General features: G+C 30.0%; 1 protein-coding gene across 1 annotated transcript in view; it reads left to right on the top strand.

The window, feature by feature from the left end:
• Positions 1-17,352, top strand: part of LOC136982186 (polyhomeotic-like protein 2) — a 161,480-nt gene that overhangs the window by 85,526 nt on the left and 58,602 nt on the right. Inside the window, exons 5-8 of the mRNA XM_067278620.1 lie at positions 3,072-3,237; positions 5,582-5,820; positions 11,524-11,622; positions 15,086-15,649. Of these exons, the coding sequence (XP_067134721.1) occupies positions 3,072-3,237; positions 5,582-5,820; positions 11,524-11,622; positions 15,086-15,649 (1,068 nt within the window). The remainder of the gene's footprint in view (positions 1-3,071; positions 3,238-5,581; positions 5,821-11,523; positions 11,623-15,085; positions 15,650-17,352) is intronic.

Below are 17,352 nucleotides of genomic sequence, written 5' to 3'. Positions count from 1 at the left end.
TTGCTGTAGCTGGCTGGAAATGTCAAGTTTAATTTGGAACACCCTATATATAAATTCTAATTACAAAATTGAAAGAGAGATAAAAATTTAGAACATATTGGTTTATATATGAACTATTCTGTATAAGTCTTACATAGTCATTAAATCAATGGCTGTGTTCAGCAGACTTAATAGTTCTAATTGAGCATTAACTGATATGAATCTGCTGAACAATGAACTATGAGTATCAACTTGTAATTCATTGTTCAGCAGATTCATAATGAATGAAAGTAATTCTACAGTAGCTTCTACTTGTTTCCACAAACTTTCAAAGTGAATTTAATTTACAGTAGTGCCTTGTACTTTGAATTTAATTCATTCCAGGAGGCTGTTCAAACTGAATTATTCAAAGTCTGAATCAAGTTTTTCTATTAGAAATAATGGAAAGTGAATTAATTCATTTCCACACCCTAAACAATATCCATTTATATAAACTTAAAACTGCAAATACACATAATTTAAGGGAAAAATAACACAATTAAATGCTTTAATAATAAATTAAAATATGAAAAGAATAAATGAAATATGCAAATATTGTATAATAAAATGAAAATTGCATTTACTGGTTGACTTCAGCATCTTAAATATGGTCACTGAATCTGTCACATGCCTACTGCTTTCGTGCATCATGATATGTTCCTTTTTCATCTCAACAGTCAATATTATTCATCTAAACAGTCTAACAGTCTCAACAGTCAGTTCCTTCCTTGTAGACTTTAATAAGTAAAGTTTATATTGGGTTGAACAGAAAGTTTTTGTGTATTTTTCAACAGTTGTCCTTACTTAACCCAGATATATGATTTAATTATAACAGTTGTAAAACGTAACACCTTATTGCTAATGTGAGATAAAGTGAAACATAAAAAATAAAATGAAAAAACTTAGAAAACATTTAACCATAATGCAAGAGCAAGAGATGACTTGGGCACACAACAGATTGTATTTACTTTTTGAGTGCATTTTTTCACTGCATGTGAAGTTTGAATTTTGAAATGTTTAAAGTATGAGGTATCACAGTACTTTTTCAAATGGTTTAAGTTTTATTTTGTATATATCTGTTTTTAGTTGCTAATAAATGTTTTTGAGTGAATTAATACTGTAATGCATGCCTTCAATATGTACTTCACTTACTATTTGGGCATAGCCATCTTTGATCAATGTTATAGGTAGTTGAAGATACCATAAATGAATTTCAATATTAACCATGATGTTAAAATACTCAACATGTTTGGAAGTACCATTATTATAGATGGCATTCAGTAGAAAAATACTCTGCTGAATGCAGTCAGTGGCCACATGCTTGAGGTATGGGGTATACAGTGGTTTGGATTATGTACATGTTTTATTTTCGTTTTAGCAATTTTCTATAGAGTATGTTCTGGTGCAGTTGTATGTTACTCTCCAGGTTATTTACATGAAATTGTTGTAGGCATTACATTAAAACAGATGGGATTGAATAATCTAGTAATACTCTATTTCTAAAGACTTTAGTTGTTGCCACATAGAAAATGAAGTCTCAATTTATAGAAATAATGAAATAATCCAGTTATATTATTTGATTATCTTTAGTCAAATTCTATAAACTCAATTTTATTAATTTGTAATACTTTTATGATTAATTCAAAACACATTATTTGTTTTTAATAATATAAGGAAACAATTTTGAATTATAAATTTTGAATAAATTTTGAATTATATATTTTGAATAAAATCCTAATTAATCAATTGGAAATTGATTAATTAGGATTTTATTGTTCTTTATATTTGTATGGAAATCATTTTGATTAGATCAAACAGTACTATATAGGCATTTACAATTTTCTATTTCAAAGCATTTGTTTAAAAATTTATAGTCAAACCTGTTTTTATGCGCTCTTTTTATGTGCGATTTTTTAATGCGAATTTTTAATTTATGCGGTTTTTTTTGTGCGATTTTTTATTTGTGCGGTATAGTTGGCGACTAGTTTCGTGCGATTCGTCATGTCTCACGTTGACTTATAGCTAAATAAACTTATTATAGCATAAATGCACTTATTATAGTAATATTATTGCATGAATATGCGAAAAATGAAATAATTTACTTTTTAAGTCAACAAAACACCACCTGGACAAAAATATGTAAAACAGACGATAGACCAGACGATGCAGTCAAGTGCTGACATCTGTTGTCAATAAATTCTATTTCGTACGGTTTTGAGTTATTTTCTATGTGAGACTTTTTTTATGCGGTCCCTGTTGACCGCATAAAAAAAATATTTTTTAATTGTGTTGCGAAAACTATTTTTTACAGCCATTCGTGAAGTTTCGTGCGATTTTTTTTTAATGCGTCTTTTTTAATGCGGTCCCTATCCCCCGCATAAAAACAGGTTTGACTGTATTTATTTTATAATACAGAATGAAGTGAAAGATGAAATTCTGTTTAATTCTGTTTTATTTTTATCTGTTTTATCTGTTATTTTTATAATATTGATTCAAATTCTTCATGGATAAAGAAATTCTGTTTAATTCTGTTTTATTTTTTTTAACCATGAAGAATTTGAATCAATATTATAAAAATAACAGAAAAACACAATTTTTTTTTTGTTTGTATTTTTAATTTATGTTTGATATCATTAGAAAATGCTTTATATTCTCATTTTGCCATAATAATTTAAATTTTTCTTGCATGTTAAATCTTTATTTGATTTATTTAAGTAGGTTGAAAAGATTAATAAGATAAATTTTTAATATTTTTAATAAGCCTTAATTTTATCTGAAAATTTAGTTATTTAAATAAAAGTGATTTTCATATTCTACAATTATATTTTTAATAAAATTTATTAACATTTATAAATTCACTTTATAAATGTTAAAAATATAATTGTAGAATATGAAAATCACTTTTATTTAATTCACTTAATGTTTTCCATAGATGTAAATATTATAAACTATAAATGATAATTGGGTGATTAAATTTTGTTATTGACATTAGTGCTTTAATATTTTTGTAACTAATAAAATTGTTTACTTTAAATAGATGATGGGTCAACCAGCTGCTTCTACAGCCTAAGTCACCAATTTTACCATGTCCTGTTTCATCTTCAAATGCTACAGCTCAGGTTTTGACAAATACACAATTGAAACAATTGACATCATCTCCACAATTGATTGCAAGTCAAGCACCAACTGCTATGATAGCAAGCCAAGCTCAAATATTAGGTATTTATAATAATAATTAAGTATGTAAAATTCAATCTTTAATTCTTAAATAGCAGTATTTGTATAGCAAAATTTATAAGATTTCTATGAAAATTAATGAATATTTTAATGGTGGTTATGTATTCAGATTTTTAAACAGCATTGCTAATTATTAATGATTTTCTAGAATAGATTACATCATATCCCTTACAAAAGCTGTTATGTAGCCAGTTTTGATATATTTGTTTCTGTAAAGTTTAAGAATTAATAAGGATTTCAAATTAGACTTTTAGAAAGTATTAAAGTTCAATTTAGCATTTGGGTTTAAAATTGATGGATTCAAATAATTGAATTTAGAAAAACAATTTTTTTTTTGTGTCAGATAATTTTACTATATTTTTTATAAACTATCCATGTAATTTCATTAAAGTTTCTGGTTTTTTGATAATTTGATTATTGGCTTTTTGAAATAAGAACATTACAAACACTCACTATGCAATGAGTGCACAGCATTAGCCTATATATAAACATACAGGTATACCTCGAGTTACGTCATTCTCGATTATACGTCGTTTGTCAAAAAAGTATATGGAAAAATAAAAATCAAATTTAAGTCATTTTATTCGACTTTACATTTGTCTGCCACAAATATTGAACTCGTAATATCACTAGAAAAGCGTTAAAAGCACATAAAATCATATTCAAATATGTACATTTACAGTAAATGTTAATATAATCATCATAAATCCTAGAGAACGAAATATGAAAACATCTGTGTTTCTGTGTTGTCGTCTTATTTAGCGGTCTTTAAGTGCTCATTATTGGCGTTTTCCACCATAGTTTCGACTTACGTCGTAACTACACAAGTAAATTCAACTTGCATCATTTTTCGACTTATGTCGCCTCTCCTGGAACCAATTAAGGCGAGGTATACCTGTATATCAAAATTATACATTAATTTTGTATATAATGTTTAATAATTAAATGATAAGACCAGAATCAATCAAAGCTGATGTGATAAAATAAAATGAATGTTTAAATATGATATACAGTCAAACCTGTTTTTATGCGGTCTTTTTTTGTGCGATTTTTTTAATGCGATTTTTTTTGTGCGGTATAGTTGGCAACTAGTCTCGTGCGATTTGTCATGTCTCACGTTGACTTATTATAGCTAAATAAACTTATTATAGCATAAATTAACTTATTATAGTAATATTATTGCATGAATATGCGAAAAATGAAATAATTTATTTTTTAAGTCAACAAAACACCACCTGGACAAAAATATGTAAAACAGACGATAGACAAGACGATGCAGTCAAGTGCTGACATCTGTTGTCAATAAATTCTATTTTGTACAGTTTTGAGTTATTTTCTATGTGAGACTTTTTTTATGCGGTCCCTATTGACCGCATAAAAAAAATATTTTTTTAATTGTGTTGAGAAAACTATTTTTTATAGCCACTCGTGAAGTTTCGTGCGATTTTTTTTTTTTTAATGCGTTTTTTTTATGCATTCCCTATCCATCGCATAAAAACAGGTTTGACTGTAATAACACAGAGACACAGACTAAAACCTTTCGCAGTGTTGCATACAATAGAAGAAGAAGAAGGCCTTGGTGGAGGCCGAAAATGTTAGTTGGTTCTCTAATGTTTTCGGCCTCCACCAAGGCCTTCTTCTTCTTCATCGTATACAATACTGTGAAAAGTTTTAGTGTGTGTCTCTGTGTTACGCACTACAGTGTTATTAGAAAAAGTCGTTTATTGTGATATAACAACATTTCTGTATGCTTTGTGCTAAAGAATTTCATCAAAATTGTCAAAAACTATAACATTTTGATTAAAATTTGGATGTTGCTTTTTAAAGGCCATAATGCCACCATTTTTAATATTACAGATTGAGCTTTGCATTATCATGAGTCATTACAATAATTACATTCACTACATAATATACTGTATACTAATTATACCCAGCAAATGTTTTAGATTCTACACAAAAGTCTTTTATAATATAATTAAACTTTTTAAATTCATTAAATTCATTTCTAATGTAAACAAATAATTATTAAAAACTTAAAAATTATATAAATTACATATGAATCCTTGGTAAAGAAAATAATTTTACAAAAATATTCATCTAACCAAAAAAATAAAGTCAATTCTTATATTTTTTATAATGCATTGAATTAATCTTGCATCAAACTGACAAAGTAAAATTGGCCTGGGGCTCCTTATTGTTGGCAAAAACTCATATTCTACAAAAATGTTATGAATTGTTACAACCCAATATTAAAATTTTTTTTTTTTTAAATTGAGGAACAATATTGGTTTTCTTTAATTAAATAAAATAATTTTAAAATTTATAGGTTCACTACAAGCATTAGGAGCATCTCTTCCTCAAGGAATTACATGGGCAACACATGGTGGCTTACAATCCCCAACGTTACTTACACAAAATCCTATTTTTATTCGTAGTCAACAGCCTGATATGTTTATCCAGAGTCCTTCACCAGCAACTGCTTATGCAGTTCCAATGGCTTCAACTACTCCCTCTAGTCACATGACTGTAATTCCTACAACACCCTATCTACAAAAACAAAAACAAGTAAGAATAAAGATTTATTTTATTTTTTATATTTTATATTTGTTTTTTATTGTATATTTTTAGAATGTTTTATTTATTTTTCATAATTATATATCAAAATTGACAAAATTTAATGTGTGATATTGTTGGAAATTGTAAATAACACAGACTTCAAACTCTTCAAGATACATTTATTTTATTTATGTGTCTTGAAGACACCATGTGTCCTATTTTTGGACACACAGTGTATTTATTGTATTTGTTCTTAAAGTTTTGGATAATAAAAAACTGTTCCATCATTTTTTATTCCTTTTTTTAACATAATTGTTTTTTCATATCCCCATCTAAACCGGTTATGTTTTAACAAAAACATTTTGAGAGTAACATTTTTTCTTTAACTTACAATATCATTTCTCTTTATTTTCTGAAAAAATAAAAAAAATTTAGGTATTTTTGTACCAGGTGGCCATAATTAAACTTTTCCTGTTTGGGCTTTTTGGTGTTTGATCTAATAATTAGAATATCATCAGTTTTAATGGTTATATTATTCAAGGCATAAGAGAAATTCCATGAATCTACTGATAAGAAATGCTCCTTGGACTCCAAGGAAACTTTGGCATAAAACTGATATATTTCTTTCCCTTTTGCTAGGGTTACCAAATGTCCTTCTTTAGGAGGCCATGTTCTACAATAAAATGGAGAAAACACTGAGATCAGCGTTATATATATGTTTTCTTATTGCAAATACTTTCGATGACTATAGGTTCATCGAAAGTACTTGTGATAAGAAAACGTATATATAACGCCAATCTCAGTGTTTTCTCCATTTTATTATACAGTATTTGGTATGAAAATCAACCTATTGATCATTAAGACATGTCCTACAATTTGACCTCCAGTCCTCCGTCCTCCCTCCTTTGAACGAAAACAGCAAATGGCCTACTTTTGGAGGAGTGAACATGGGAGACTACATTCACCCATCTTACAAGTGACACATGGGTCAAGTCACAAATGTTTAGAGCTCTGGTAAATTTTAGTTCTAAATTATGCACAATGGAAAGAGCACCAGTCGCGGAAACTGGATTTGTCAGTTTCAGGTTGTCGTTACATATGGGTCTTGTCTTTGTTCAGTCTTGGTTAAAATAGAATGCACTATATGCCACTTAAAATATAAATATAAACAAAGTTTAAGCAAACACGTGAGAGAGAAGCATAAAAAGGATTATAGCAAGGATAGAGCTTTAAAAATATTTAAATGTAGTTTGTGTTTCAGTAAATATCATAAAAAAGAATTATTGTTATATTTCAACAAGATGCATGACATTTTTATATCTAATAATATTCAGACATATAATTCATTTAGTGATTTTAAGGAATGGAAACAGAAATATGAAATGGAAAATACTATTATGTAAATTATAACGAGTGATTCAGAAAGGAACATTAAGCCTAATAGTTCTATATATTATAACTGCCATAGATCTGGTTATTTCTAAGTATCCTTTCCAAAATAATATCCAGACAATACACTGAGAAAAATTAATTGTTCTCAGAAATGTGTTGCTGTTGGGGGAGACAACTGTAACACAAATTTTGGGTCATGTGGACATGTAGGAAAAAATAATGTGTTTACATTGCTAAGACAAGACATTAAGCATTTAGAAGGTAGAGGATGTACAGTGCATATTGTAAATAATTATATTCAACATGCTGTAGATTCTTTACCCATTGATATTGAGAGCATTCTTGTAAAGATTTTTAAACATTTCTCTATTTATACTGTCCAGGTTGAAAAGTTAAAAGAATTCTGTTCTTTTGTCGAAGTTGAATATAAGCAAATTCTTAGTCATTCCAAGACCCATTGGTTATCCTTATATCAAGTAATCTCACAAGTATTAGAAAAGTATGAGCCACTAAAAAGTTATTTCTTATCTATTGAGAAGCCTCCAGTTGTGCTTTAATCATTCTTTGAAAACCCATTAAATGAAGCATATCTAAAGTTTTGTACATTCATTAGCCTACAGTTTTCACCAAAGTTTTTTAAAAATGGACAAAGAATCTAATTGTGTTTATAGAAACAATGTCTATTTTGGAAGAAGTATCTGATATTTTAAAAGTTAGGTTAGAAACAAATTTTCCCATTGACAGTGAATAAAATTCTGAAGAAAAATGCAGAATTGGAGAAAGAATGCTAAAATATAAAAGGAAATGGAATCTCAGTGGACAGATGAACAAAACAGAATGACAATTGAAACAGTAAAAAGTCTGGTTATGGTGAAATTCAACTTTAACAATCATAATTGTTTAGAATTTTATGATGAAATCTGAAAAAACAAACAACTGATTAACAGAGTCAGCACACCAGAAAAATATGATTTCATGCAGCAACCTTAATTAAAACGTGAACAATTAAGTTTATCTTTTCAAAAGTATTTTTGAAAAGCATTTGTATTTGTAAAGGTTCAATAAAAAAATTTTTTTTTACAAAATTGTCCTTCTATATGTCCTCCTTTTTGACTTTTTCCTACAGGAATTGACCTCCTTTCACATATGGTTATTTGGTAACCCTACCTTTTGCTAATATCCAAGAAGTATAAAGATTTTTTTCTATTTTTTTTATATCCTTTAAGTACTAGCTACTCTTCTTTAAATAGTAGGTATTCTTTGAGAAATAATATTTTTTGTACAGTACCAACTTCATATTTTTAGCAATAAGGTTTTTGATATTTATAAAGTTTTTTTGTTGCAAAAAATTGGATAAATTTTGATTGTGCAAGAATTTAAGCAAATAAAGAAATGTATATGTTAGGCTCAAAGATCGAAATCGCTCATTGAGCAAAAATCAACCACAAAGCGAAATTTGTGTCATGGCTTTCATGATATTCGACCACTAAGCATTGTGGTGATTAAGAAAAGCCATAACGCCTTCTGAACGTTAGCTGATGCAACCACGATACGAAGGATAGGTTGTAACTTGTCAACGGGTGCATTGCAAACACTTGCAGCGTTTGTATTGTGTTCATTCTTGATCAGTGCTGCTGATTCTAGGGTAATTACCCTTTTCTGGAGTAATTTTAACCTCTCAGAGTAATGTTTTGGGTAGTCTTATATTTAAGAGTAAATCTAGGTAAAACTACTGTGTTCTGATGCTATTACTCATTGTACCACAAGTTTCGTTGGAAAAAGTTTTAGCCTAAAACCATTCTGTTTTTCCCTATAACTGGAGTGTTTTAGGATAGGACAACAGAAGCTAAAGAAATAAGGCAGATTGATGCCAGTTACATGGGTGTATACTGTACAGTGATACCTCAGTTTTCGTCAATAATCTGTCCAAAAACAATTGGTGAAATCTGAAACCAACAATACCAAAAACTGAGGTATTACTATATATTACACCCAAGTAAGATTTCACTTTTCTCAACCTTCATGGCATTGAGCCATTGGCACTCTCCATATTAATACCTCTGATAAAGCCTAAAAATCCTAAGACATTTTAGTTATTAAAATTTTTAAAAACAATGAACTAAGAATTGTTCTGATTATTATTTCACAATAATAATAGTACAGGGATTTGTGTCATAGAATCATTCGTCTTATTTTGTTTTATTTGAGCATGAGCTAGAGCTTGGAGAGTTTTCTCAATTTAGGGTAATTTTCTGCAGTTGAAATTGGTTCAATTGTTTTAGTTAGGGTGTCTGATGTTGATAGGGGACATGCAGTTCCTAGAAATGTTTTAGCTGTTGTTATGAGCATTAATCCATCAGGTCTCTATCAGTTAGGAAACATGGAAGGTCTTCTTGATTGACTTTATGCTCATAATGAATTTACAATTTCTGACAGTAACTTTATTAACATTCAGGATATACCCTCAACTTTATTAACACTTTGCTCAGCATCCATGTTAACATCTGGAAATAAGCAAGGGTTTATAATGTGTAACTATAAAAGATACTGTATTGATAAAAATGAAAATGTCACTAAAAGAACATAAAATGCATGAATAATTAAATTTTGTTGTAAAGTAACCAAGTTAACACATACACATAAATTTCTGTATGTGGTGAATAATTTTGTTACTTACTTATATAAGATGATTGAAGATAAATAAATCATAATGATAAGAAAATAAAACTTTTTTTTTTCGTCATCTCGTTATTAGTTAACATCCAGAACATGTGGTGGCTTTTAACCATAATAAATCCATTGCACAGTGGTTTTTAACTTTAACAGTTGATTTTTATTTCATCATTTATTGTATATCAAGCACCTACAGGTATATGTAGTTAGACCTTTAGCACTTTTTAGCAAAACAAAAGAAACAAATGTGTATTTTTCTCATGCACATTGCAGGACTGGTAGATGTGACAGATATGGAAATGGTTAAAAGAACAAACAAAAATATGCAACAGACACTTATTTATTCAGTAGTGAATGAGCAGCTATTCAGGCCACTATACAGTGAGGCATACTATCAATGAGGTGATTAATGGTAGCCTGAGGTATCCTTGCCATGCTGCATTCACTGTGGCTTGCATGTTTCCAGTGTTCCTCACATTGGATGAGGTCCTACAGGTGTTTGATGGGAGAGAGATCAAATGAGTCTACTAACCAAGAAAGGATATGAATTCCATTCAGACTGGTGATTCACATCCTTTGATTAGAGTTCATCATACAGTCAGGCATTATCTTGCAGGAACACTGTGTCGGGTGCTGCCTGCACCAATGTCTGAACCACAGGCTCCACAATTTATGTGACATGTTGGTCTGTTATCGGAGTACCAGAAATGTAAACTAGGACTGTCTGCTGATTGAACACAAGTGTTAGGCTAGTGTGATACTCAGTGAAAAGGGCTGGCACATAGCATTCCCCAGGATATGCCGCACTCATCCATGGCTGTCATTCCTCCAAAGACAGAAGTGGGACTTATCTGTAAACAATACACAATGCCATCCAGTGGTCCAGTTGCAATGACGACAACACCATGCCAGGCATGCAGCCCTGTGTTAAGCAGTTAATGGCATTCCTATTGCTGATTGCCTTATGTTTAATCCAACTTCATGCAGCCTGTTGCAAAAGATGGGTGGACACAGATGCACCTGTTTGACGGCAACAGGTGGCTTCAGATGGCAAATTTGCAGGTAGGTGCACTGTTGTATGTTGATGCAATCCACTTCCCATTTGGTGTTTGCAGACGTTCCTGCATCTATTATGTTACACATTGCTGGATTGTATTCGTGTCATTTCCAACATGCATGGCAACTGAAAGCATTGATAAACCAAGGTCATGCAGCTCCACGATAAGGTCTCATTCCATGGCCATTAACTGGTGGTATTCAGCTTGCTGGTGTCTCCGAGCCATTATCTACACTACTTTCAAAGTTCAGCTGCTGCAAATCATTGCTGATAGCATTTATGGCTTGAGCCAGCTGCAAATCATTATAACAAAAAACTGGATACCACATGACCTGATATGTATGTAAACTTAACCATTTGCATATCTCTGTCATCTCTACTGGTCTTGCAGTTTGTATGAGGCTACACACATTCCTTCATGGTGTTGAGATTTCACTTTTGAGGAGTGTATAAGTTATAACTTTTAAATGACTTATATGCATAACTTATAATGTGTATGATTTTTAGTGCATGGATATCCTAGCTCTATAATAACATATAATAAATAAGAATTTTTAAATGTTTAGTTTTGTTTTAAAAATCTAAATTAGGTTCGTCCTGCAAGTTCAGTGGCCACTCAGACAGCAGTTTCAACAGCTGCTGCTGCTCAGTCTAGAGCACCTCCAAATCGTACCCAGGTTAGATCAATAGTTACGTATTGTTTTTTGATATATTCTATTATTATTTTTTTAAATATAATTTAAAATTTAAGGGTTTCATTAGATAGTATTTTGTCAATTAGAAATAGTTTTATTATTAATTTTAAATTATAATAGAATTTTAAACACTTTTACTTTTATATGGTTTTAAAATAAAACTTGTTTTTTAAATTACATTAATTTTTAAGACTAGATTTTGTACTTGATAAAGTTATGCAAAAAAAAGAGAAAAGTTTATATTTATTTTGTAATTTATTTTTAAATATTTGAATATTTAAAAAATTTATTGCCAAATGATTAAAGCCAAACAAATTGACAAATTATATTGGGCTATATTACTACTATTATTATTAATTAAATACTAAGTAATCTGGCACTAGAGGCAGATATTAGCTACCATCTCTTGCTAAATTTAATAATTAAATTAGAAGAATCTGGAAGAGAAGAATTGACCAGAAGTGGGACTTGAACTTGCAACTTCTGCTTACCATGTGGTTGCATTGCCAGTTATGCTACCTAGACCTTTGTTCAATCTTCACTTTCAGAATGTATTAATTTAGAAATAACCATATTCAGTTACATATGGCATCAGCTGGAGTTAATAATTTTAAAGATAACACATATTAAAAATTATTTTACATCATTTTTTTAATAATAAAAAAAAGTAATTTGAAGTTATTCAAATGCTAATGTTTTTATTTACACACAAATAATTGAATAATGTGTATAGTTTAAGATTACAGTAATTTGTCTTTTTTTTATTAGCTGTCATCATTTATTTATAAAATATTTTAAATATATTAAATACAGTAATTTATATTTAATTTTAAAAATAATTACTATACAATATATCAATTAATTCTAATTTATTAAAATTTATTAATTCTCAATTTACTAAAAATAAGATAAATTATTATTCTTATTTTTAAGAATAATATATCTTTTAAATCAGGGGTGAGCAACCTTTTTAATCAACGGGCCAATTTAAATTTTAAAATTTTTTGGCGGGCCACACATAAAGTAACACTTATTAATAATTTACAAAACTTTATTTATAATAAACATTAGAATAAAAAAATATAAAATTTAAAAAAAGTAAAGATTTCATATACAAATTTTAATGCAAAATAAAAACAAACAAGAAAAGAACAGAAAAACGAATTTACTTGAAATTTTTAATGAGAAATTTGGCACTGTTTTTTCGATACAAGCTGATCAATATCAGCCGGAATTGATGAGGTAGCTACACGTACGCAGCTTTCTAATCGTGCATCACTCAGTCTTGATCGGTGGTCATTTTTGATTAATTTCATGGTTGAAAATAATTGTTCGCAAACATACGTACTTCCGAACAGAGACATCATTTGCTTTGCATTTTTTGTCAAAAGCGGAAATTTCTCAGGGCTCACATAAGATTTATAAAAATTTTCGATGTTTACTGAGAAAAATACATTTTTTAAATCGGTATTATTCTGCATGTCAATCACTTCCATTTGAAAGTCTTCAGGAACTGTACCCACATCGATATTAAATGGTGAGGAAAACATTTTCATGGAAACCGCTGTCTTCTCAGCTTTGAACATTTGGAATTGTAATTGAAATTCGTTGATTAAAATGTCTATATATTGTGCGTATTTTTGAGAAGTAGTAACGTTTTCTTTTTCTAAATGTGGAAAGTGAGACACATTATTCTGCAAAAGATGCTGTTTCCACAATTTTAATTTGTGCTCAAAGCCCTGAATTTTATCATACAAATTGTGAATAAACTGTCCTTTGCCTTGAAGTTCCACATTAAGATCATTGAGATGCTGAGTCATGTCGATAAGAAACCCAAAATCGCACATCCATTCTTTATTACCAAAATGAGGAAAGGCATATCCCTTCATATCCAAGAACAATTGTATTTCGCTTTTTAAGTTGTATACTCTTTTTAGCATTGCACCTCTACTAAGCCAACGTACTTCAGTATTAAAAACCACGTCGCCATATTCAGTTTCTAAATCTTTCAGGAATTCTTTAAATTCACGGTGATTTAACGCGCGCGACTTTATAAAATTGATTAGTTTAATTATTGGTACTGTGACATTTGGCAAACTCAATCTTTTCGCACACAAATTTTCCTGGTGAATTATGCAGTGGTTAACGAATATTTCCCTTCCTGCGACCTTCTTAATGTCTTGAAATAGCCTTCCCGATACTCCTACCTCCATGCTTGACATTGCTCGTGCTCCATCTGTCGATATACCAATAATCTTTTCTAATGAAATTGAAAAATTTTCCAACACAGACTTTAGTTCATCGTACAGGTCTTTGCCAGTTGTAGTCCCTTGCGTTGGAATCAGTGAACACAATTCTTCGGTAATATTAAATTTGGTGTGTCAATACCACGTAAAAATATAGCCAGTTGTGCTGTATCGCTAATATCGCAATTCTCATCAAGTGCCAAAGAACAGTATTTGAATTTTGCAATGCGTTCACGAAGCGTTGTTGCTATGTTCTCGGACAAGTCTTCAATTCTCCTTGCAATGGTGAATCTTGATAAACTAATGTTTGAAATAATATTTATTTTATCAGTAAATGCTATTTCTGCAACAGCAGTCAGACATTCTTTTATCATCTCTCCATCTGCAAAGGGTTTCATTTTTTTTGCCAGTATTTGACTGACAACAAAACTAGCCTTTACTGCCCTATTTGATAAAATAGCTTGATTTTTAAAAATAGCCTGTTGGTTTTCCAAGTTTTTCTCCATTTGATTAAACTTATCTATCCGGAGTTGTCCTGTTAAGTTTTTATATTGTTGTTCATATTTTGTATCGTAATGCCTTTTTGTTATATTTTTTTAATGTCAACACAGTCTCTGAGCATATTAAGCATACAGCTTTATCTTTGACGAAAGTGAAAAAAATAATCAAATTTCCACTTTTCTTGGAAATGCCTGTGCTCATTCGCAACCTTCCGTTTTTTTGTTTGCTTTTCCGACATGTTATTATGGATTAAAAATTTGAAAGTTAAAAAAATTTGTAGGAAAACTTAATTTTGAATAAAAAAAACTCTAATATTACCTTTTTGACAATAATATTGCACCCACGTCTTTCAAGAAACACAAGAATTGCTAAAATTGCTAGTTAACAGCTTACCAGTCTGACTGATTGTGTGACAGAAGCAAACACAAACAAGCACAGATGCAGCGCATTCGTATTGCATGTTTAAACAAGTCACCGACAAGTGTGTATCTCGTCACAAAAAATTGTTTCGGTTTAGTATGTACTACCATTTTATAATAATTAATTTTATAACAATATATTGATGGGAGAAAGTCGATAAAATAAATTCAATTTTAGAAATGCTTGGCGGGCCGCATAAACATGTTTAACGGGCCGCGTGTTGCTCATCCCTGTTTTAAATTATTTATTTATGATTGTTTTGAGTTTAAAAATCAGTATTCTTTAATCAGGCAAAACAACGCTCACGTGGTCAGAATAACAGAAGCTCTCCTGCTGGTTTGCAGCTGCCTCCTCCACAAACAGTTACAATACAAACACAAACACCTCCACTTCAACATCAAAAAGCTGATGCTGCTAATCAAACAAAACCAACTCCAGAAATGAAAAGTACTGCAACTCAAAGTAAGTCAGTAGCTACAGAAACTGGACAACAGGTTGTGTTAGCAAAGCAACATATCTCACCTATATCAGCAGTTAATGTTTTGCCAAAACCCACAAATACAGATGTAAAATCTTTTCCTGAAACCCCTGTAATAACTAATAATAATGTACCAGAGACAAATATGGAAGTTGATCCTGTTCCTGTAGTTGATGTTAGTCCATCATTAAAAGATGTAGCCACAGTTGAACCAGAACCATTAGAAAAGCCAAGAAAAGAAGAAGACACTGTTGCCATTCCTCATTCTGATGTCATTTCTAAAGAAAAACAACCACAAAAAGCGATAGTTAAACCTCATATTTTAACACATGTGATTGATGGATATGTTATATTGGAAGGCCCTGATCCATTTCCTGTAAGTATGGTAATATTAAATTGATAATTTATTAAACACTATATTTATTTTTGTTATGTTAAAATTTTTATAATTTTAAAATAATTTTATGAAGAATAAATTTTTAAACTGCCAATACAGGTATCCCCTGATTAACACGATTAATTTATCCCTTAATCTCTTGTTGCTACTGCATATATCAAAATCGTGTTAATCAAATACAGTGATATACTTTGGTACTTGTCAAAACAATCAAGACCGAATAGAATAAATTTTCAGTTAACAACAAATAATTTTATTTTGTTAGTTGTTATTAATTATAATAACAGTTAACAACAATTATTTTTATCCATAAGAACAGTTTTCTATGATAAAAATGTATAACTAATTTAAAAATAAAATGAAACCTTAGAGCTGCCTACCTTCGTCAGATAAAATTATACTCAATCTAGTTTGTTTTTTTACTTTATGCATGTGGAACACAATCATCAAGTCGATGATACACTATGATTTTTTGCAAGTTCATTTGTTATTAATCAATTTTTAACAATTTTTTCTTGAAATTTTCCTTTGTCAACAACTTTTGGGAGCACAGTACATTTTTGTATCCTTTAGTTCAAAATTTCCTGAATGAAACTTTCAAAACCACATTTGACATGTCTGACATTTAGGAGCATCTTCCCCATACAGTAAGAGTATTTTTCACTGTTTGTATAGCATTATATTTTTTACAAAACTTAAAAAGCATACATATCAGGCATTAATATGCCTGATATGCATTTTATCTGCAGACATTTCAATTTGATGTTATGCAAAGAAAATATGAAGTATTGTTTTAAAATAAGCTACTAAACAAATATTACAATATCACATTAGTAGTAATGTGTTAAATTCCACAACTGTCATAATTAAACTACATATCTGTATAGGAAACCATCCTCAGCACAAAAATAGCAAATCCACTGACACCTTATTTGCTGAGAATACATATCTACATTAAGTAAAGACATCTATTAAAACCACCATGTTAATTAAACTTCTGCTGCATATATAAAGGGAGTGCTGTAATTAATTTTGCATGTTAATCAAATCCTGTGTTAAGCAAGGGATAAATGTATTTGATAAATACAGACCATATTTATCTTTTCAAATAGAATTGTAGTAGTAGTTAGTTTCAAAACAGAATAGAATGATAATGATTATAATTATGTATAGAATTATTTTTTAGTCTTAAAATTTCACATTTATGTAATATTTGTTCAGTTTAATTTGAAGTATCTTCAGGTAACAATTACAAGGGAGCATTCAAGTCAAACTGGCACTTTTAGTTTTACAGGTACAGGAAGGGATGCTAATGTGTCAGTACTATTCACAGTAGTAAGTAGAAAATGTGCCCTTTTACTGGTAGGCAGTAGGCTTTTACTGTTTGGCCATTCACATGTCAGTTATTCAAAATGGTAGACAACAGTGCTTACGTAGAACAGTTATAATAAAATTTCTTGTGAAAGAAGGCATAAAATCCATGGATATTTACAGAAGATTTTAAGCACAGTATGGTGATGAGATACTCAGCTACAGTAAGACATTTGAATGGTGTAAACATTTTTAAAGATGGCCAGAGGTTCATGAATGATGATCTTGCCTGTAGTGGATCTAAACTTATGGCAGTCATTCCTGTGAACAACCAGTGTGTAGAATGCCTGATCCTAGATAATTGACACATA

The sequence above is a fragment of the Centruroides vittatus genome, unplaced genomic scaffold, assembly GCF_030686945.1.
Source record: "Centruroides vittatus isolate TY-2023 unplaced genomic scaffold, ASM3068694v2 contig_1168, whole genome shotgun sequence".
NCBI lineage: Eukaryota > Metazoa > Arthropoda > Arachnida > Scorpiones > Buthidae > Centruroides > Centruroides vittatus.
The sequence above is the reverse complement of the archived record's forward strand: the minus strand, read 5'-3'. Positions and strand labels throughout refer to the sequence as shown.